Genomic DNA, 23820 nt, shown 5'->3' with positions numbered 1-23820 from the left:
TATATGGTGGTGTCTTTGTCTATGCACGCATATGTAGGGAGCGGTGACATTGAGCACTGCGCTTTGAGCCGAGCGATCAGCATTCAATTCCTGGCCATGGCTAACTGCAGTGGCGTTTCTGGGCCTCCCCTCGGTTGACTCGGCCTTAAATGTCTAGATGACCATCTGGGAGTGGTGCTGCCCAAAGCATACCCTCATTCACTGAGCAGTCCTTCACAGGTGTTCACTGACCAGAACTTGCCCTAACAGTCTGATAATGTGTACACAGCGGATCGTTGTCTTGGACCACGATGTATTTTCAAGTGTCGCATGCAATAGCAGTGCTTGTGATGCTAACGCTTGCCGAATCCTCACCTCGCGCGAACCCCAAGCATTGTAGAAGGAGCTGGGCGGGGGTACTCCGCTTTTCGCAAGGCTGCCAAGCGCAGCCTCTGGAGATTCTTAAGCTTCCCCTGAAATGACAAAGTCAGAAAATTTGCCACAGGATAAATAAATGCGATGCATTGTTATGACTGATAAAACTTCACCTTGTGGCGGTAAGAGTTGGCCCTGATAATACCACTGCGCGTAACGACTGGCATTTTGAAGCCGGTTGAATTTGCCGTTAGAAAGTGCAGTGCGGGTTTTTAAAAATAAAAATGTGTGGTTGTGTGTGTAAGCGCTGAGCAGTTGGGTGGCCTGGCAAGTGAGGTTGTGCTTGTCACAGGGTCGTTTTGTTTGGAGTTGGCAGTTCAATTCCCGCAGCTACCCGGTAATGTCTGCAGGGGGAATTAACAAAGTAAGCCGTGTCCCGCAAAGTGGATGTTGAGAATCACATGATATCACTCGCTAGAGTTAGCTCCCTGTGTGCGAGAAGCCATGACCTGAATTATCGTGATCGTTTTGCCAGACTTGTTCAAATCCCCCTCTGGAGAGTGGAGCACTGGCTGAGCCTTTGTTGAGACGGAAGAATATTCTTGCCTTCGTGTCGATGTGTATTGCATCTTTACAGCAGCACAAAAAAAAAGTGTATATAATGCCTTAAGTCTTGAGTGAGTCAGAACGGTTACATCATTAACATCTCATCTTCCCTTGGAACCAAATGTGACTAAGGATTTCCTGTATTGCTCAATTGTCGTCGTTTGTCTGTGTTGGAAACACAACTCCTCCCACACTGCGGTTTGGGAATTATTGGACTCTCCCGTGATTGTCTGAGGATGTGTGGAGGGGGGGGGAAACAATGCAATGGCTGTCTTACAATGCGATTCCCATTATTAGATGGGTGGCGGCTCTCTTGGTGTGGAATGTGAGCTGGTTGATGGGACCCTAAAGGTTTTGGGGTAACTGTATGCTGATGGATGCACATGATGGCTATTCAAGGCATCTGAGTGAAGCCAAGCGGTGTCTTCACTTAATTGAAAGACCCGATACATTTTGTCTGAAAAAGGACCCCATCTTGTTTGACTTATAGGAATCGATCTGTCTGTCTGTCTCGGTCCTCATTCTCTGGCTGCTTTGTGTGCGAGTTGTGTATTCAGACCAGTCTGTTTTGTCTTGCAGATTTCATGCAAAATGGTTGTGCTGGTCTGCGGATTTAGATTAGTTAAATACAGAGGTGTACTGAAAGACCCATAATTATACATTTATATTTCCAGACAGTTTTAGAGTTCACCCTAAGGCCTGGCCACAGGAGGTTTGATGGAAGCAAATCCATTTACGCATCCATTCCTAACCGAACTGGACAAATTCATAGTTGTAAATTAGTTTCAGGTTTTTATTTTATGGCAGGTGAGGCAACATGCCTTGTAACCAAGTACTTTATAATAATAATGATGCCAATTATTGAACCAGGAAATCGTCAGTGGGTCTTAAGACTTTTTCCATGTTTTTTATTTACATGTCTCATGTAACGGGGTCACGTGATCCTTGAAGCAAATAGTGGTCTGCCTCTGCATTCACCACAGCATTAAAACACAGGTTTTTCTTGATTTGATTCACAATAACGAATCGCGACAATTTCATGAATTGCCTTTGGCAGTAGAGAACAAATACTTTCACCTCTTGACATTCAGTATGGAGTTGGTCAGTTTTCTCGAGCGGAAACCTCCTGAAAAAGCATTGTCTTATCGTCGTCACGCGATTTCTCTTCGGTGACTGTTGGTGTGACTTGCGTACGATTACTTGTGTGGCATCACAGGAAAATAACAATAACCACTGTGCAATAAACGTGACGGTATGTCAGAGTGGGCAAGTGAAAACGGCTTGCCAAGGTCTGGTATCTCTGTTTGAAGAAAAGCCATAAGTTCATCAGATTCTAAAGGGCTTTGGGTTTAATACTCTGTGGATTTACAGTGCACTGCATGTGTGGAAGTTGTGGCTTTAATTTCTCTGAAGCGGTTCCATTTCGCTGTGCAGCAAAGTTTGCATTTCCCTGATGCAATCACATTTTCTCTGTGTATCATCACTCGATTTTGTTTGTGTATATGTTTCTGATTATTCGGACTAAGTGTGCACTTGGCAAACTGTGCAGGCATGACAACACAGAAAGGCTGCTGCTGTGAAGAGGGCTTTGCTGTTTTGGGGAATATAAAAATAATACATTTTCATCGTCAGCCATGTTCAGTCCACTGCTGAATGCAAGCTGCCCCAAGCTGTTGTCAACTTCTCACGGCCCCGCAGTAGTAACTAATTGAACATTAGCGGGGGTAAATTTATATGCCTGTACAATTCATCGCTCTTTTGCTCCAAGCTTGTAAGCCATTTGTGTTCGTAGCCGGTGGATGGGGAACTCTGCTGTTTGATGTTCGCAGGGCTTGGGCGCTATTGTTGGTGGGTTGTGGGAGGATGGCAGTGGCCTACTGAACCCAATTGCCCACTTTGTGAGCATAGTGAGAGATGATACTGGCTGTTGAGGCTTCCAGATGTGTGTGATGATTAACTCGCAGCCCCGCTGTTGATGGGAACCGTTATTCGTTCACTCCACTCATGTTACTGTCATGTGACGAATATTCTTCTTGGCAGTGCAGGTGGTAAAGTGCTTCCTCTACCTTTCGGAATATAGGTCACTTGAAAGAATCTCAGAAGTAGCTCTGTAATATCCACTTGTATTTAGATTGGTGGGATACATGTAGAAGCTTTGAGTATATAAGTGGATCACCTTCTGCTTTGCCATCCTCCCAATTTTCTCATTGAAAACAAGGGCCATCGTCCAAGATCTTAGCATTGTATGATGTTCACTTACAAGGCAGTGCTTGTTAGTGACGCTAGTTAGACGAGGTTTGATTTTTACGAACCGTAATAATACATCACTTTGTGCTGCGAGCGTTATGCATTCTTCAATTAGCAAACGGCACAAGCGGACTTTGAGTTCCTTTAATGCCAAGCTCACAAAAAAAATAAATGTGCGTCAAAATAGCCTTTGGTCCTACGATCACTTACAAAATAATGGCCTTGCTTGTTATGATTTTGCATGGGAGGAAAGTGGATTTTCGAGTGGGTGTTTCATACATAGGAGACTATTGAAGTCGGCTTGTGTGTGTGTGCGTGTCAGTGCGTGTGACTATGGGTTGTGTCTGCCTGCACGTTACAGCGCAGATAAAGATTCTTAAGACGTCAGAAAGTCAGCCACTGATCCATTTTGCGCAGAGTTGGATACCTATCGCACCCGCTCACCAACGTATATAAGCATTCACCGATGCTTCGGCTCACATCTCCTCTTAAGCTTATGATACATGCGTTTAATTGTGCACGTAAGAATGAATTTGGTTTCAATTTGTGTGTTAGGAATGGCAACCAAAGGGGAAAAAGCACCTGAGAAGACCATCGTGTAGATGGAGCCATGAGATGGGTTAATATGCAGGAGTGGGATGGATAGTGGTGTCGCAGGACCATGAGGCATGGTGATGGCTTGGGGAGGCCTTTATGCACATCTTGACGACTATAATTTGAATAATTGGGAATGGTAGGGGGGTTAATGAGAAATCTTTACATCTGCAGGCCTTTTTCAATCAACGGCGGGATGCTGTATTGGCATTGGGGTTTGTTTGACCCTACTTGACTGCACTGGACAGGACTGGTCAGTACGGATTGGTGGAGGGAATGAGCCAGGATCAATTTGCACGTCACTCCCCGCTTATGTTAGCCATGGGAGGGAATCGAACTTCCCCTATCGGGTTAATGGCACAGTGCTCTAACTGCTGTGCCACTGCTCCCTCCCCAAATATTTACATGCCTAGTAGCAAATGTAACGTGACATCACTGACACCGCGATTAACCTTCGTCTCACACGGTTTAAGATTATTATATATAGAACTGTGTACTTCTCACTGAAACAGTATGCAGAGTATTTATGATTGGGTTTGGATACTATATCAGGTAGTGTGGATTGTAAACGTTATCCTGTTTTGCCAGTCCGCACCAAACTTATTTTGAAATAAAAGGGCCATGTACATGTGTTAAGCAAGTGTTGTTTGCAATTACCTATGAAGGCCAGCACGGTTGAGGATTGGGTGATGTGTAAAGTCGTCTCATTCATGGCACTTTTATTTGGTCTAATTTTGAAGTTTTGAAGGTCGAGGCTTTGGTCATACAGTATTCCAATTAGACTCCAGTGTCGTGCATGTTCCAGAGTTGAACCCAAGGTCATTGAGGTTGTAGGGCATTGCTCCAACGACCACTACAGTAAATCTTTCCGTATAGACAAAGATATTCCATGTAGCCTCCATAAATGGTTGAGACAACTGCTGTTAGCAGTCACCTATTAAGGCTGGCATGGCACACGAGGATGTGGCAGGCCAGCACCACTCCCGGCTGCCTTTGTCTCCCTTGTGCTGATGCTTAGACACTGCACCAGGTATTCATTTAAGGCTGAGTCGACTTAGAGGATGGACAGGACGGGTTCAGATACCGCTCGCCACTGATGGCCATTGTCGAGATTCAAATTTAGTTCGCCGGCTTCATAGCACAGAGTGGTATACACTGCGCCACCGTTCCCTTCATGAACATACTTGCTCAAACTGACTACGTGAATACATTCAGGTGTGCATACCTTCACAAAGGCACTTGCCTTAGCATGCACACGCACTGATGTGTTTACAGGTGCACGCAGACCGCAGAGCCGTCAGAAAAGGAATTAATCTCGAGAAGGTCTTTCTTTTAGCAAACTTGTGCAGTACCCTTAAACAAATTATGCCCATGGCTAACCTAATAAAAACACACTGATTCATAATAAAATACAAACGATTATTTTTAGCCTTTCTTAACCTGCTTTTGGATAAAGTCACGGGAGTTGGTGAAGGTTGGAACCTGGACCGCTTCAGATATCACTTACCACTGATGTTAGCCATCGTCAGGAATAAAACTCGGGTTGCTGGGTTCATAGCGCACTGCGCTATACACTCTGCCACACTCCTCAGGCTTATCATCATAATAATGTAATTTATTCATGCAGGATAGCTTGCGTTACTGAGTCCCCAAGATTCTTTCACGAGAGTCCTGTATTGCGAAAGTTTTGACCAGTTCAGTTTAGGAGGCTATTGAGTGAGGGGTGTATTAATCAAAAAAATAATACCTGGATAAAATCCGTAACGTACAAGGTGATAACACTCAAATAACCACTCGGATGGGGTCACAATCCCTCCGTTGTACTGCCACAGTGCTCGGCCAACGCGCAGCCCAGTGCGTCTGGCAGTTCCGCAAACTTTAGCCATCAATCATCCACTGTCTCAAATGTCCCTAATTGCAGGCGTGTGCCGCACGCCCAGCTCCTGGCAGGCATGCCGAGCTCCACTTACGCGAAGCAAAAGTTGTTTTGTTTTCATCCGCTAAGTTGCACATCTGCCTCTTTATTATCCAGGTGACTTATTTATTTAAAACTCGGGCCCTTGGCAGACTGTGTATTGGGTGACTGTATTGGGCGGTGGCCCTGACCACGGAAGTGGTTCTCGGTGCCCTGAACGCAGCCTCGCTGGCCCACGTTTCCTCACCTGCAGGTGTTTTGCGCAGATTACATCTCGTGGCCCGATCCTGCAAGGCCTGGCATGCCATGTCGACGCACAGCCTTTGAAATCATGCCCATGCACCACGTGGAATGTTTTGCCTTCAAGCTTGCGCAAAGCAAAAGTATATATACGTGTTCTGGTAGCTTTGCAAAAACAAAAAGACTGCGAGTATTTTTTTTTCTTTATTCATTTGTCGTGTTTTGGTTCCACCGGCTGGTGAAGATGAGAGAGCCCTTTGAGACTGCGGCGGTGGCACTGTGTGTCTGTTGTTGTAAGCGAGCGCCGGGGACGGATTGGAATGTAAATTCGGGACTTCTCTTCAAAAGGAAAAACACTCGCCCACCAAAGCACATTCTTTTTGACTGATATATTAGGCAAGGTCATATAAGAGGGTTGGTTTCACAGGACCCCCACTATCTATCCATCCATTAATTAATTAATTCGTTATTTCCTAGTCATCAGCCATGGTTAATTAATCCACAGTTGGATCGGTGCCTCCCAAAATGTCGCAATCTTTTACAATCCTCTAATGTAATAATCTGCCGAGCACATGCACACAAGCTGATTTGATCACTCCGCCTCCTTGCTTGACGTCCTGTCAGATGCGTTCCATTTCTTTGACTGCCATTCCGTATTCTTGACCATCATTCATCACTTGCTTTTTCTTCTTTCAAGCAGGTAAGAACCCATTGAGACTACACAACCCTTTTTCAATGGTGGCCTGGGTTACAAAGGCAAATACGAGCATAAGAATGCTATTGCACAACTTTAAATTAAACACAAAACATCGTAAGCAAGACTCAAGAAAAACTAAACATTTTACTTGGGCGAATAAGTAACAAAGCAAAATACAATATACCGAAATTAATGATAAGCCGCTTTGTTGAGCTGTCATTTGTGGCGAAGTTGCTTTGGAAAAATAAGTTAATACCTCATTGGACTTTGTCTGGTAGGATGTGGATGGTTGAGTTTTATTTGTATGCGTTTGGGTGCTTTGTTTACCTTCCTTCGACTTGGCACTCCTATCGTGTTTTTGTGTTGTTTGTTGTTGTAACGTTCTTACCCGCCCCTACTGTATATCTGTGAAAAAGAGCTTCATATCTCATCGGATTCCTCCAATATAAATAATTCTGATTCTGATCATGAAAACAAAGATCAAAAGCTCTTCCACTCCAAAAATTCCAAGCTCTGTGGGGTGGGGGGGTGGCGGCGCCAGATTTTATTGCATGGCTATTAGCCTGTAATCTGGGTGAATTGCAGTAGCAGGTGGTAATGAAAAGTCCAGAGAAGAGGATGGGGAAAGCCGCTGCCATTGTGAGGGGATGAGGGGGGGTAAGTGAAGAGGGGTGGTCTGCCAGGGTGTGGCCGCGTGGAGGAGGATGGGGAATCAAAAACAAACACGCTCCAAACACCACGGGTCGGCCTTCTCAATAAAATTCGCATTCCCAAGGGAAAGAATTCTTTATGTTTTCACAAGGCACTTTTGCACCTCCAAACCAGACTCTTGACCCCTCTTTTTTCCGTTTCATTGGCACATCTACCTTTGGTGGGGATTTGTATCAGCTGAGATCATACAGGCTCTGGTTTTGCATTTGAATTCATTAAAGGAAATCTGTGTACCATTCTAATTACATTATATTCGTCAGTTTTCTTTTGGCCAATAAAGCTACTCGGCTCCCTTGCCGAGCATTTCACTCATTCGCTTGATGAGTTGCCCAAAGGGATCCTTCCGGGCCCAAACTTACCTGAGAGAGCCGGCATTGAGCACACGGATGCCGTTCCTGATGTTTTGTTGTTTGTGTTCATTGCAGAGCTCGATGAATTTGCCGCCTGACAAGGCGCGACTCCTGCGTCAGTACGATGACGAGAAGAAGTGGGAGCTGATCCGCGACAAGGTGAGCGGGAAGGCGAGCCGAATATAATTGAATAAAACAACCAAAAGTGATGCCCCCCATCATCATCGGTCATGATGCAGTCGACACCGGATGAAGGTCTCCCCAAGCTGTCGCCAAGCACACAGTTTTGTGCGAGGCAACGATCCACTTAGCTTTGGTTCTTTTGGTAAAGTCATGGTTTTAAGGTAATTTTGGGGTGCTGATTCCAAATCTGGCATCAGTTTTTGTCTATCACATCAGGTTTTTGAGATATCAAATATTGCATTTTCAATAAAAACTGCAGAAGAAAAATATTAAATAAATGTGGATATCTACATAAAATGATATTATAAACACACTATCCTAAAAATACAGCACCATATTTTAACACTAAAGCAGTCGCTGACTCGCAACAACTTGCAATCATAAGTGACAGAGTTAATTTCGGGTAAAATCAATGAAAATGGGGTATGCCGATAGCATAAAAATGAGATGTGATAGAGCAAATCTGAGATCAGATTTGGAATCAGCACCCTGAAGTTAGTCCAAAACAGCTGCAAAAGTCCAGGCCAGAAATTTTTTTTTTTGTTGACCCGTGTAATAGATCACGACGTTTTCGATCACAACACAAGCAATCGTCATCAGGTGGGACAACCTTTTTTCTACCTACATGACTTTACCGAAAGAACCAATGAGTATGGATTCCTGCAGTCACGAAAGCTTCAAATCAAGATTGATCCACGTAGCGTCTGTTTCATCGGCCATTCCATCTATTGTGGGTAGACTTTTTGCCACTCCATCGTTTTTCTTGTCCACCGGCTGTCATCCCTTTTTATCAAGGTGTTCTCATACCTGTCAACAACCCCTTATCAGTGCCCTGCCTTATTACAGACCAGTTCAGACCTTATTGGTCACCCCGTGCACTTACAAATCTCAACGTTCATTCTGCAAAGTTCCATCACAAGGGAGAAACGCAAACAAATAGACAAAAAAATAATGTTGCCCATATTAAAACGGTTGTATGCCGTATGGACCTGAAAATGTAATTTACCTGTACAAGGTTATGGGTAAACCATATGCGTTGATGGTATATGTTCTGCAAAAAAATTCATCTTTTTGTAAAAAAATTGCCAATGTTTCTGATGTGTATGTCAATGCAGACATATGCACCATCTCAGAATTGCTGATGCCCAGTGGTGTTAGAATACAACAAACATTCGGTCTCGTGGCATCTCAGCATTCATCACTCATTTATCTCAGGATGTTGAATATTTTGCGCTTTGAAACCAGCAGTGCTGGGAGAAAAACCTTACTCGCAATGTGAGGGGCAAGCACCACAAATTCCATACATGGGGGTCAGACACCTACTTGCTGTACTGCCCCCCACAAGGGACCTCCTGCACCTGGACGCGGGTGTGTGTGTGTGTCTCACACTGTGGTTCCACCTCTGCGTTGTGCACCAACTCTAGCCTCCCAAGTCCTCGGGTTTCCGGCATGTACCACCACAACCCGTGTGCACAAACCAAGGTCTGCCTTGTCTCTGGTTAGGCTGTGTCCTTGCCAAGCACTGCCTTGGAGCATTTGTAGGGCAGTGTAAAGAAACACGTTTCCTTTTGTTGATGATTACGCAACCTTGAAGACAATTCCATTTACTGTATATTCGAGACAAATGGGGCTTCTGGAATGTGCGTGGGAGTTTTCATGCCCCACGCACCATAGTTGATGCTTATGAGTTATTTATTTTTTCAAAGCTGGAATGGAGCCGTGTATAGAGCCATCTTCCCAGTCTGTACTGGCTCGTTTAATTTGGGGTTAAAGTTGGAATGCAGCCAGTGGTTCTGTTGGCCGAGTAGGGTTCTGACCAAAGTGTAGCCCGCAGCATAGCTCAACAAAGTGTTTGTTGGCATCCTGACTTCGACTCGGCGTTGGAGGTCGCGCTGGCAATTTAGCCACATGTAATCCTACGGCACTCAAGAACCCATGGCTTGTATTGTAAGTGGGTCATGCATGACACAGATCGGTGCTCGTGAGAACAAACTGTATCCAGACAACAAGCGGATGCCAACTGGTACACACGTGTTAACGCTGCCCAAGAAATGAAGTGTAACATCACCCGCGGCAGCACTGTATTGCATCACGGGTTGTGCTGTGCTGTGTATTCAGCCATTCTAAATATCCATGGCCGGCACAATTGTCGCTTGAGCGCGGCGAACATTTAACTTTTTTGCTGCGGTGTAAAATGATCCAATTTAAGTGGGATTGAAAACAATGCATTCTGCACAAAAACGTGTTGGCTAACCTGAGGGCTCTTACTCTGAATGGTCGAAGGCGTGCCACAATTGAAGGACGCCCCCCCCCCGGGCTGGGCTTAGTTGTGAGATTGTGTGTCGAGGAGTGAAATGTGCGGAGTGAAATGTGCGGGCACTTTGGCCAGCTCACGGTGGCTGCCCAAACAAGTGACTGCAGTGCGTCGTTTTTTTAGGGAGGGTGGGGGGGAAAGAGCGCGAGGTGCTTCAAAGGGGACTCGTGCAGCAGAAAACCCCCACCCCCTTGGGCAAAGTCCCAACGAGAAACACGCTCGGCCAGTTTTATTCAACGCTACAAAAAAGTGCGCATTTCCTTTGGCATATATTGCGGTTTAAAATCTGGTGAAGGTACAGCCCTGGCATTGCTTTATTATGCCATTGCTGGTGGAAGGGCCTTGACTCGAGGGAGCTCTAGAGAGTTCATCTCAATTGTCCTACTCTTCTTGAAATAATGTAAGTGGTGGACAGTACCCACAGTTAATACCGCACCAGATACAACTTGTGTATTGATTAACTGTGGTGTAGCCATTTATACTGCTGGGTTGGACATAGGCAGCGAGGGCATTTAAGAAACCTGGACATTGTTTCAACTGCCACGCCAGGTGACTAAATCGAGCCAGCGACAACCAATTAACCACGGAAACATCCCATATTGCGGTTTACGGAGTTAACAGTTATAATTATGACAAATATTTTCACAGAAATTACAAAACAAATTCCGTTGCTTCACAAAAACATTTGGGTATTGACAAACTGCGAACAAAGGTTGCTCCTGTCATCCGGCATACCCACTGCCTTTTTACGGTTGCTAAATCGGCACGGGTTATCGCCGGTGCGTGTGTAGGAGGGGCAGTATGCATCGATGCAGCCTCCCTTATGGGTTAATTTTCCAGGTCACTGGCCGCCAAGCATCTTCAAATGCTCGCTCGTGATGGGGGCCACCTCCTTCTGGACGCTAAAAGCCTTTCTCTCCGGCTTGAAGGGGTGCTCTACTTGAAAGGCAACTCTCTGCGTTCCAAACCCTTACCTGCCGCCGGATGTCCAGGTCAAGTGGCCCCAATCATTCCTCCCGGGATTTGCACCACCTATTTTTGACCCACGTCACGGGTACCTGAGGTCAGCCACTTGACTGATTTCAATGATAAGGTGGAAAAATGATGCCACGCATAGATTATGGTAAAGGTTTCGAACATGCGGTACGGAAGCCGACGGTTAGCTGTTAGGGAAAACGTGTGTTAACATGTTTACAAATAGTCCTGTTTGCCCTAGTTTCGGCCGATTTTCGAAAGGGTAAGTCCTTAGTAGCAACGGAGCATGATAATAAAAAAAATTTCATTTGGGATAATCTTATAATGTCTTTCCCCCCATACAGACAGCTGGATAGAGCTAATGCATAATTTATTTCAACCTTGTTGGAAAGTGTTAAAAATTACTAATCATTACAACAGTGTCTTGTTTATTTATATCGCATTGGGGTTCGTGACATTTATATGGGCATAGAACAAAGTAAATGTGACTCATGCTTGGAAAAGAAAAGGAAACATTTGTACTTGGCTTTACTGATAACACGGAAAGTACAATAGTGAGTCACCCCTTTCCCCTCTCGTGTATGTGGGAATGTCACACGTACGATGTCATCCATTGATGAAAGCGCAAAATGCTTTCATGCGGACATCCCCTTAAGCATGTGGTTAACGAGTTGTGTACTGTCCCAGTGCCCAATGAAGGATTTAGAAATTAGTCATCATGGTCATTAAAGGTTCCACTTTGTAACTGTCTGATGTCTCTCAAGTAAGACAGGGCAATAGGCCAATAGACTGAATGAGGTCCATATTTAATGAGAATAATGTCCTGTAATTAATGAGGAAATCCTTAATAAGATGCGAGACTTTTTTTCTGAATGGTCCTGCAATGAGGTGGTTGGCCAATTCCATTGACAAGAGCATTGTGGGAAGAAACCAGAGTGCCTTCCAATTATCCGCACAGATGTATTCAAGAGCCCACTTGCTGTACAGCCGTCTCCTGCCCACTTCTTCAGGTTTGATAGTTTCCAAAGTTCACTTGATCCACCAACCCTTACCTCCAAGGTGCACCTCCGATGAGCACGGTTTGCTACGTACGGTACGAAATAAGTTCAATGTACACACATATGCTGCCACCACACGCAGCTCACAACATGCACTGGCCCGTGTGTGTATCGATGGCACTCGCTGCCAGAATTTCAGCTCGGGCTTTTTAACAGCCAATTAGCAGAACAGTTTACGAGCTGTAAAAGTCGCAGGTCAAATTTCAGCCGCAGCTCGCGGGGGGGGGGGGGGGGGGGGGCCGGGCACGACGACGTGAGACGGCGCGAATGGTTTAATTGCTCGGCGGCGCGCTTGCGAAACGCAGATTGTGCGACGCCCGCAGCATCTCGGCTTGTCACGCGAGTCTTCATCGAATCACGCTCCGGCCGCCACTGGCCGCACGGTGCTCGTAGCGGCTGCCCATGCGCCCCGCGACGGCTTATCGACGGAAACATTCGACGTGTCTGAGCGGCCGAGATAGCGGCTCTCTCCCTTTGGCTGCAAACGCCGAGCGAGTTATAAAATAATTACCACGGTTATTTCTTTATTTGTTGTTTCCCCTGGCCCGCTCTCTCGCTCTCTCTGCCGGTTTTTCCCGTCGCACATCAGTGGGGGTCATTGTTTCCGTGCATGAGGGGGACTTTCTGTTCAGGATGTGGCCGATTGCTGTGGGGGGTCATGGCTATGCGCAGCAGTAAGAGGGGTGTGGTGGCCCATGCAGCATATCGCTCTTCTCCACTCACTGGCCCTGCAGATACTTCCACAATGAAGGGCTGTTGCCACATCGGAGCTCTAATCGCTATGGGCCACTTCCTTCTGCTGCCAATCTCGCCCGGCTCTATAACCTTGCTTGATTAGACGCGGGGACAGTACTTCACGCCGTTTCCTCATACAGTCGGTTTAACGCAGTCACGTTGAGATTTGTTGTCACCTTCAATGAGATCCTTTGGAGGGCCTTAAATAGCCAATCGATTGTATTATTAATTGATTACTAACATAGTGTGAGGATACGTGTATCCATTGGTAATTGGGAATCGATGTATTTGACTTTTGTTTTAATTACTGTGTGGCGCTGCTGTGACATCTTGAAAACATTTTCGCGTTGTCATCTCTGAATTCTATTCTCAGTTTGTTTCTAATTGCGTTACACAGTTGTGTTTGTTCAGTCTTTTGGTTCTCGCCTGGATTGTTGCCTCTTGGGACCGTGGCAGATTGCAACGGCTTTGGCAAGACTTTATCCAGCAGTGGATGAATCATGGTTGATGATGATGTGTGGTACTGATTTTTGGCATTTCACACCCTCAACTATTGTTTCAATTATCACAGTTTGGGATCACAATTCTACTCCATGATATATTCTTTCTCCATTGAGGAGGGTGTGGAATCGATCATAGTTTTAGCGGTCATTTGAACTGATTAATAATAATAATAATGATTAATAATAATCCATTCACACACAACATTATTTGCATTTATAGTGAATGAATGAATGAACGAATGTATGTGTGTTGAACTTCTTTTGCACCGTACGTAGCAAACCGTGCTAATCGGAGGTGCGAATGGACATTAATATGATTCTCTACACGGCGATTGTAAGTTGAATCGCGGTGATGTATCGTCCCTCTGCCTTATATCCCCCTGGGATCAATAAAATGAGTACCACTTTTCCAGGCAGTCTCCCATCCCATCTACGACACAGGTTCAACACCACTTAGCTTCCAATGTCTGACAATATGGGGCACATTCGTTTATGCTCGGCATGTGTATATTTATATATAATTTATTTAAACGTGACCTACATTACAATTTTAGACAACTTAACGGACAGAAAAGGAAACCATTTCATCTGTTGAAACAATTAAATCCAAAATGCTCTTTCCAGTTTCCTTCAGTGTGCTTGGAAAATTCCCAAAATTTCACACATTCCGCTGGGAGATGGCCAGCACTGTCCACCTCCTGAACATCTTAACGCTCTGCGGCTTAAAAGATAAAAGGTCTGTGTTGAATTCCTTGCCCTGATAATTGGGCAGCTAGATTTCACGCCACGGGTGGCAAGCCCATACGAGTAAAGGAATCGCGGTCTGTGATCCTGACAAAACTGAATCGCAGTGAGCAGTCATGTTGGACGGTTGAATGGTTTGGAAATCATTGCGCTTACCCCACTGAGCCTTTTTGCATGGATCCTGAGATTAAATTCCCACAGCTGTCTGGATTTTTAAAGTCCCCGTGGGATAATAACGCTGGCTAAGAAGAAGGCCAGCTTTTTCTGGTATTATAAAATATCAATCTGCTGCTGGATGAAGTATTCCCTTAGCCGTTGCCATTTATCTTAGTCCTGCTATGGAAAGGTCCAACCATGCAAATGCACACTCGTGGATTTCATTGCTCCATCCTTGTGGTTGACGTCCTCTCGGGCAGGTTTCCTCCCTTGTCTCGACCACCGACAATCATGTTGGTATAATATAATCTATTGCTGGTGTAAATGTCCATAAATCACACATTTGAAAAGTTATATGAGCATCACGTAACAAATTTAACACGTAGGCTTTTGCGACCATTATTACTCATTCAAGGTTTTTGGGTTAGATTGCGTAAATATAAATGTGTCGTTAATGACACATTTATATTTACACAATACTCTATTATGAGTCAAATTTAAATATAAATTATGATCTCCACATATGAGCTAATGTTTGACACGTGCAAAAAGAGTGATGATTCTTATTGAGCTCGTATTAATGTATGAATGCGGTAACAAGAATGGTCATGAAAAACATCCTTAAAGGATATTGCACTCGAACCAAACTTGAGCTCGTCGGTTACAAATCTTTTCTCAGGGGGTGGTGGAAAAAGATTGGTTCGATCCCAAGTTACTGCGCAGCATTGCCGTGTTCTCCGCGTGCCTTGGCTTGTGATGTGACGAGCGTTTTTGCTGCGTTGTTTATTTGCAGGAGAAAGTCCAAGTGAAAAACCCTCCGCACATCTACATCGAGAAATTGCGCAGCTACTACAGCGACCCGGAGATCGACAACAAAGTGCGTGTGGCCGGTGCAGGCGGGGGAGGGGGCTTGGGGTTACACGCGCGAGCAGTTCCACGATGATTTTGGACGTGCGTTTTCATACGCCCATTAGGATGTGGGTAATCATTCATGAAATTGCGAAGTGACTCTTTTACTTGCGGATAGTATGTAAAGCGCTCCACTGATTAGCACGGTTAGCTACGTGCGGTGCGACGGAAGTTCTACATACATGCATACAACCAATTAGGGCTGTGATTTGGTAAAATGATACTTTTTGACAGGGGAGAAATGATTAAATATTGCGGTGGTGTCAGGCTGAACATGGACATTCTGAGTTGGTGATGGAGCATTCAGTTGTTTATTGTCAAGCTATTAATATATTCCATAAATTAGCCATAGTGTTAGATTATTTCATAAATTAGTCCGAAAGCTATTGGTGATTTATTTAATCACAATGCCCGATATGCATTATTATTATTGTTCAGATGATTTTGACAAAGGTTGCCTCATAAGTTGTGCTGCCCCTTTTGCGTCCACTGGGAGTGGAATGATTCACCTCCACCCCCTTCACCTCTGCATTCAACCTAAAATCTGCGTCAATGTCGCCATCCAAAGGACTCTGTTGTATTCATTACAAAGAGCGCATAATACCACAGGGCCACGGAACATGCGCAGGGGAGGATTTTGAGGTGGGCACTAAGTACCTCCCCAATGCAACCTAACTTTTCCTGCCCTCCACAAAGAAATCACTTGCTTCTTACAAAAGATACATGACTGAATTGCATGACTTCATACGCATCACGATCAGATGCGTGCATTGCGAGCTCAAGAGTCGATTACTATCGACAAATGAATCGTTCCGCCTCGAGCGTCAGCCGTCGGATTTTAGTGCTCATATTTTATGTGTAAATGTTTTGCGTCGTGGCAACGATTGACGTAAATCTGTGCGCGGTGAGTATGTACAAGTTTTTGCGACGAGAGCTGTTCCCACGTTATTCATCCGCGACGTGTGGATGTGTGTCAAACTCTTCGTATTCAGTGCACGGCCGACAACGCAAGCCGGCACTTGTAGAACTCGCAGGAATTCGGCGGCAGAAACCCACAAGCAGATTAAACAACCAAAGTGTGACCCCCGCTTGCCGTGTCGCCGACAGACGGGAGTTTATTTATCCCACCCAACAGTTAAAGAAAATGTTTAGAATATCCCCAGACAGTACGCCAAGCCATGTCTATTTAGCACATTGGTGTCATTAATGTGTTAGCCCTGGGGTTTGTTTAGACTGAGAGGGGCGGTGGTGGTTGCTCGATGATTTTGTAACGGTGCAAGCGGTGCTTGTTTGTTCATTCCGATTGGCTCAAACTGATGCGAAATTACTTGACATGGTTTGCAAATTTACCCAATCAGTGTTCGCTGTGGGCACAAAAAAATACAAAGGCTTGCTGTGTAATTTCAACTAGCTCGTAACGTCAAAAGCTTCATTTGTTTTGTTTACCATGCATTAAATATACGCAACCATGAATTCTCAGCCTTGGATATGTCTTTTTAACTTTTTAATGTAATTTCTGCAGTCAGTTGTTTGATGGTGTGACCCCGGCGTTCTGTGGGTGAATGCGTTTTTCCCCCCCTGTATCAGAAATTCAGGCGGAGGGTGAACGAGTCCACGCAGGTTTTACGCGAGCTCGAGATATCGCTCAGAACCAACTACATTGGGTGAGCACAAGTCGACACTGCACTTCCAATAAACTTCCCAGCTTATTGCTTGAAAAAAATTAACAACTCGACGGATTACACAGACGCCTCACATTGTCAGTGGCACAGCTATGGAGTGTACAGGCGGTGCGACTGCACGGGGGTTGACGGGCCAGGTGGGCCCAGGCTCAGGGCTACGGAGAAGAGGGAAATTGGTCAAGTCGTCCTGTTTTATTTCTTGCACCAGTGGCCTATGCTGTTCCAGCCTCGCTACAGCACCGCCTGTCTTGACCCCCCAACACACATGGTGCTGACCTCTTTGCGGGCGATACGCGTGCGCTGCCTTCAGATGGGTGCGAGAGTTCCTGAACGAAGAGAACAATGGGCTGGAGGTGCTGATGGAGTACCTGGCGTTTGCGCAGTACGCCGTCACGTGAGTACGCGCGACTCGAGTCGGACACATTCTGTTCACCTTGCAAAAGACGCCAACGTGATCGTCGCCTGTGTGCTATGAGAATCGCACGAGTGATGTGTAATGTACACTTGTGTGTGGACTCCCGCAGCACATATGCACATTTATGGGGAGCCCACTTTCTTACTGAGGGCTAAATAGGACTTAAAATACATTTGTCCGTCAAGCACACGTTAGTTGACACTAAACCCTTGATAGTGCTTGGACTGTTTGGATTGTGCTCACAACTACATGAAAGACGAGAGCCTTGTTGCCAGGTTGAAGGTATTCCCTTCTCGTACCCGACTAAGATGTATGATTTAATGCATCTTATTTGTGCGCCGTTTCGAAGCGGTAGGCCTCGGGTGGCTGCGGACTGTGCGTAGTGAAGCCATGGGCTGTTACCTGGTCTGTACACCTACAGGTTATCCTTTGATCGTAGCTCCTGCCAAGCGCAACAAACTCCATGCGCCTTCAACCAAACTAAGTGCAACTCTGCCCATACCCGAACATTGACCATGCTCGTGTCCTCCTCGCAGGTGCGACGTCGAGGGGGATGAGAACGTGGCTCTGCTCTCGAGGAACGGGCTGGCGTCGCCGAAAGAGCTCCGCCGGTCGCTCAAGCAGAGGGGCTCCCTGCCCGGCAGGCAGCGATCTTCCTCCAGCGCGTCCAGCACATTGGCAGCAGCGCGGTCGTCACGAGCCGCGAGCCTTAGGTCGGTTGTGCACCTCCGCCAAACTCATACGCTCTCTGGTCGGTCAAGTTCAAATACCTCGTCACAGCGAGCGCTGTTGATGCTACCCGCGGTGTGTTGGCTGTTGGTTATGGCAGCCAACTCGGTCCATGACAGCGTTCTTAAGCTGTTTTTTCATAATCAAATTGGCAGATCGCATGATATTTATATACTATGATATCACACGGTTGCGTCATGACGTCTGTTCTTATGGCCAATAATCTGTATATATGTCTCCAGGTTTCCCATCTTTTGTTTATCTTACCTTTAGCTCACTAATCCTCATCTCTTGTCTGCAGCTTTCCTATTTTTCTTGTTTTTTTATTTTCTCTTTCATCTGACTAGTCTGCGTCTCTCTGTATCTCTCAGTGGGCCACAGTTCGATAAGCCACTCCGAGGGCCCGTTGCACTGGTCCATGGTAATGTTGTGATTACCCAGTATGTAGTCATTTATCTCCTTTACCTTTACATCTATCATGGGAGAGATTATTTTGGCAGAGGTCTATTTCACAAGAAACTAAATATTAACTTGTGTCCACGTTCAACCAGGAATTGGCTTTACTCACTTCCTTTGTAGATCCTTCGCCAGCGGTGGAAATTCCACGTTCCTATAACAGGGACCAGTCTCCATATAGCAACTACTGTTTAATTCTTCAAAGTGGTACTGTCTTTGAGCCCAGCAAGACGATGAGCTGAGTCTCCTGGGAAATGTGGTACTGACACGGATAATTTTCATACTGTTTGTGATAAGTAGGGTTTTTGGGTAACTCTTCCATAATTATTTAGTTATTTCAATGATGTATTACATATGTCTTGTTTGTAGACATGATTAAGAGGTTTTGTTCTCTGTATGGCTGATGTTGATTTACAGCAACAACTATTATGTACGTTGAGGCGGTTGACCCAGATAATTGCGTCAGGAGTTGTGGACTATGTAATGTCGCACCACCACTAATCGGTTAAATAATTAAACGAGACCTTTGTAACCCAGCATCGGTTGCCTTATCCATGGAAACGTTTTCCAATGGGCCATGTGTGTATGACGCAATCTACATTTAACTTTTGTCATCAAGTGTATTGAGTTGATGATGTCAGCCCTATCACCAATGGCTACACAATAAGCCAGCGCATTAAATCTGGTTCTCCAGTTAATTGTGGCACGGAGCACTGAGAATTAATAATATACTTTTGACCATCATGTGACGAACGGTAGCTCTTTGTGGTACCGCAAGTGCTGCCCTACTGTGGGCCGGAGGCCAGAGGTAACCTTTCGTTTGTAAGGTAGCTCTGCGACATCCACTTTGTGCGCCATTCTCTGATTTTAATAGATAACTTTGTCTTATGGCATGACACCAGGAAGTCCGGTTGAACAAAAATTGGGGAAACTGACGAAATTGTAGATAGATATTTTCTAAACGTGCTTGTCTTTGCCGCACAACAGCAACATTCGCTACAAGACTCTGCGAAACTCGTGGCTCGTGAGCCAAAAGGACGACGTCCACCTGTGCATCATGTGTCTCCGCGCCATCATGAACTACCAGGTGTGTCCTCTCACCTGTCAACCGCTAGTGAGCACTCGCGATGAACTGGGCTCCTGCTCCAGGTGCGACCGACACAGGGAGTCTCACCCCTAACAGACACAACCCAAGAAACAAGTGATGCTGTCCCACGCGAGATTGAAGTTTTATTAATGAGAAACAAGGCTTTGGTTTCCCTGTCACATGCATCTTGTGCCATGAATACCCCCTCACCACCGTCCCGCAGCCCCCCCCCCCTTCCTATTCACGATTAATTCACTTATCACGATTCAAGATCATGATTCATGGTGATGAATGTTGCAGCCTCTAGTGGCCTTGAGGATTCAAGCATGTGAACTCATTGCTGCATACATCATCATCATCATGATTCGCCATGATCAGTCCACAGCTGGATGAAGGCCTCCATATGCCATCGCCATCTCTCATGGTTACGGTCTTACAATGTAACAATCTGTATGTAGCATTTATGGTTCCGAAAAAACGTGTATTCTTGCGCAGCAATTCGATGCATATTTTGGTGAGCGTCATCATTGTTGTAAAATGATGCATCGTGAAACTTGCTTCCCTCTAGCAATGTCACCATGATGCCACTTCCATACATTTACACTAGCTGTACTACCCGGCTTCGCCCGGGACTTGGATCCACCACGCCCGGCCGCCTTTGTCTCCCAAGTGCCGATGTTAATACGCCACACCAGTTACTCGTTTGAGGCTGAGTCGACCTAGGGGAGGTTCAAATAATCGTCACCGGTGGTGGCCGTGAGCGGGAATCGAACTCGGTTCGCCGGGTTGGTAGCGCAGCGTAGCGTTAAGCACTACACCCACCGCTCCTCACACACCACACACGCACAGACACACACGCAGACACACGCAGACACACACAGACAGACACAGACAGACACACACACACACAGACACACAGACAGCACGCTAAGCACTACACTACCGCTCCCCACACACCACACACGCACACACACAGACACACACACAGACACACACACAGACACAGACAGCACGCTAAGCACTACACTACCGTTCCCCCTACACAACACACGCGCGCGCGTCCATAGGTACACATACACGCGCTTGCTGCAGACACACACGACTTTCAGGGTGCGTAAGGCAGTAAACGACTGAAATAATAAAGCGGCAATGCTGTGCGAGGAACGCCTTAGACCAGCAACACATTTGTGTAATGCGAGCGTAAACACACAAACACATACAAACACATACACACACATACACACACAAACACATACACACACATACACACACATACATACACACAAACACACACATACATGCACACAAACAGATACACAATACACACACACATACATGCAGACACACAGACAGACACGTAACACACATACATACACACACATACATACACAGAAACACATACACACACATACATAGACACACACATACATACACACAAACACATGCACACACGTACATACACACATACATAGAGACACGCAGACATACACATAAAGACATAAAAAAACCCACATACATACACACACACATACACTCAAACACATACATACACATACATACACACATACATAGAGACACACAGACATACACATAAACACAAACACACATACACATGACCCGGCTTCGCCCGGGACTTGGATCCACGATGCCCCGCCGCCTTTGTCTCCCCAGTGACGATGTTCACACACGACAGCAGTTACGCTTTTGAGGCTGAGTGGACCTAGGGGAGGGCCAGGTCCGTTTCAAATAATCGTCAGCGGTGGTGGGCGTGAGTTGGAATCGAACTGGGGTCGCTCAAGCAGCTTAATGACTGTTTGTACAAAGAACATATAAAGAATCGATTATAATAACCAGGCAAGAGTCCACATTATAGACTGCCAGTACACGCACTCAGCTTCATAAGCAGGCTAGAGTGTACATGATAGAGTGGCAGTACGCTCACCGAGCTTAATAAGCAGGCTACAGTGTACATGATAGACTGGCAGTACGCTCACCCAGCTTAATGAGTATTTGTACAGTGAACATTAAAGTAATCGATTGTTGGCGCGTTGGGTTTAAAAGTAATATTAATAGCACACATTGTGGTGGGGGTGTAGTGAAGAGTAGGAAAAACTTTGATGAATTTACCTCAGAGTGGCGTGGTGGGTGTCGAGGCCTAGTAGCGTGCAAAGCCTGCGGCCTCGCCTAAAATTGTCGGCTTGGAAAAGGCAGGGTACGGGTGGCGTTCCTTCCCCCCCCCCCCTAGCGCTCCAACAATACTGTGTAATGGCTATTATTTAATTAAATACGGAGCTTATGAAAGTGGCGAAGGCGTGGCTAGCCGTTGGCAGGGGCAACCGCCGTCCAATGAAACTGCAGCCCTTGGCGAAGGCGTGGCTAGCCGTTGCCAGGTCCAATGAAAGCGGCGAAGGCGTGGCTAGCCGTTGCCAGGGGCAACCGCCGTCCAATGAAAGTGCGTATGGGCCAAAGTCCACACACACACACACACAGACAGACAGACATGAACGATTTTATATATATATAGATTCATGGTGGATACAGTGATGTGACCTGAGCCTACTATGTAGGCCACACCTGAAAGAAGATGTTTCTTTGTAGCTTTATTAACGAATCTACAAGCTCTTGTCGGACAGTCTCGGTACTTCTCTACAAGATGTGATTTTTTTTTTAGGTTGACGAAATTGTCTTCGCGAACCAAAACAGACTGTCAAAATGTCAGATGTACCGTAGGCACTATGGTTTATTGTTGACCACACATGTCAGGTGACCCATGTGACCTCCGTCATGTGTGTGTGCCACTGCAGTACGGCTTCGAGAAGGTGCTGTCACACCCGCAGTGTGTCAACGAGATTGCACTCAGCTTAAACAACAAAAATCAAAGGTGAGCACTTTCATCATAATATCTCGCCTCATTGCGTATTTTATGCCGTTATGGTTATGGTGCCTATGAACAAATCACTTGGAATGTACCACATCCTGTCAGACATTTCAAGTTCAGTAGGTTTCAGCTTGCACGGTGCTGGGATGGGTACGCACTATGCGCATAACACAGGTGTAGTAGGCATTGTGAATTGTAGAAGGCAGTGCAGAAAAAATAATTGGCCTGTATACACTGCCCCCCCCCCCACCCCCATCTTCACCAATTCACACTGACCAGTGTAGTGAAGTGTGGGCAGATAACCCTGAATGCCTGCATGGCCTGGCAGGGCCCTCACCCAGCAGTGGATGACAAAACGGCTGTACATTGACATGTTGACGTTATTGTTGTGTTTTTGGGTGAGCGGCGGCGCAGCCTTTAACACAGTCCGACAAATCTAGCGGATTTGGATTCTCAGCCACGGCAACAGAACCAGTCCTGGGCTCCTCCCCTAGGTCTACTCTGTGATAAATGAGCACCAACTGCGTTGTACCGTGAGCGTTAGCCAGAGGTCGCAAACGGGTTTTGATTCCTTACCCATACCCGTACCCGGCCGCACCAGGGTCGCAAACGGGTACCCGTACCCGGCCGTACCCGTACCCTACTCGTACCTGGCCGGGTACCGGTAGGGTACGGGTATCGGGTACCTGATTGCGACCTCTGGGGTGAAGCCATGTTTCAGGCGCGGGTGGGTTGATTCTAGGAACTTGAATTGTGAGAAGAGACTAGACGTTGGGAAATGAGTGACAAACAGTTACTCACCAGTGACTCACGGCCTACCCGTACCCGGCCGCACCAGGGTCGCAAACGGGTACCCGTACCCGTACCCGGTCGGGTACGGGTAGCCGGGTATGGCATTAGCCGTGGGGCGAGACGTCTTCATCCGGATGTGGTGCAGGCCCCCCCCCCCCACAGTGTGTTAATGCTCCCCGTGTGTGCGGGTTGTGGCTGCAGGACGAGGACGCTGGTGCTGGAGCTGCTTGCCGCCGTGTGCCTGGTGAGGGGCGAGGGCCACGAGACCACTCTTGCCGCCTTCGACAACTTCAAGGAGGTGCGGCGGTTTGTGCGAGACGGTGGAGAGGGCCCCGTAAAGCCGCAGAGCGCCCTCGAAGTTGCGCGAGCGGATCAGAATCAGAATCTATATTTATACTGGAAGAGGAATCCAAAGGGCCTATGAAGCTCTTTTTTTACAGATGTCCAGTAGGGGCATGGGGTCAGAATAAACCGTGGCGGGAAAAAATAA

The 23820-nt window shown here is 46.3% G+C and overlaps 1 protein-coding gene across 4 annotated transcripts in view; it reads left to right on the top strand.

The window, feature by feature from the left end:
- Window positions 1–23820, top strand: part of LOC133349672 (formin-like protein 2) — a 60444-nt gene that overhangs the window by 2799 nt on the left and 33825 nt on the right. For all 4 annotated transcript variants that reach the window (XR_009755974.1, XR_009755975.1, XM_061563305.1 and 1 more), the window contains exons 3-10: window positions 7790–7873; window positions 15176–15259; window positions 16879–16955; window positions 17284–17367; window positions 17925–18101; window positions 19561–19660; window positions 22465–22541; window positions 23532–23628. Coding sequence is in view for 2 of the 4 variants with exons in the window: in XM_061563305.1 (XP_061419289.1) it covers window positions 7790–7873; window positions 15176–15259; window positions 16879–16955; window positions 17284–17367; window positions 17925–18101; window positions 19561–19660; window positions 22465–22541; window positions 23532–23628 (780 nt within the window). In the remaining 2 variants the exon portion in view is untranslated. The remainder of the gene's footprint in view (window positions 1–7789; window positions 7874–15175; window positions 15260–16878; window positions 16956–17283; window positions 17368–17924; window positions 18102–19560; window positions 19661–22464; window positions 22542–23531; window positions 23629–23820) is intronic.

The sequence above is a fragment of the Lethenteron reissneri genome, chromosome 31, assembly GCF_015708825.2.
Source record: "Lethenteron reissneri isolate LAM-NWPU_2019-01 chromosome 31, ASM1570882v1, whole genome shotgun sequence".
Taxonomy (NCBI): domain Eukaryota; kingdom Metazoa; phylum Chordata; class Hyperoartia; order Petromyzontiformes; family Petromyzontidae; genus Lethenteron; species Lethenteron reissneri.
The sequence above is the reverse complement of the archived record's forward strand: the minus strand, read 5'-3'. Positions and strand labels throughout refer to the sequence as shown.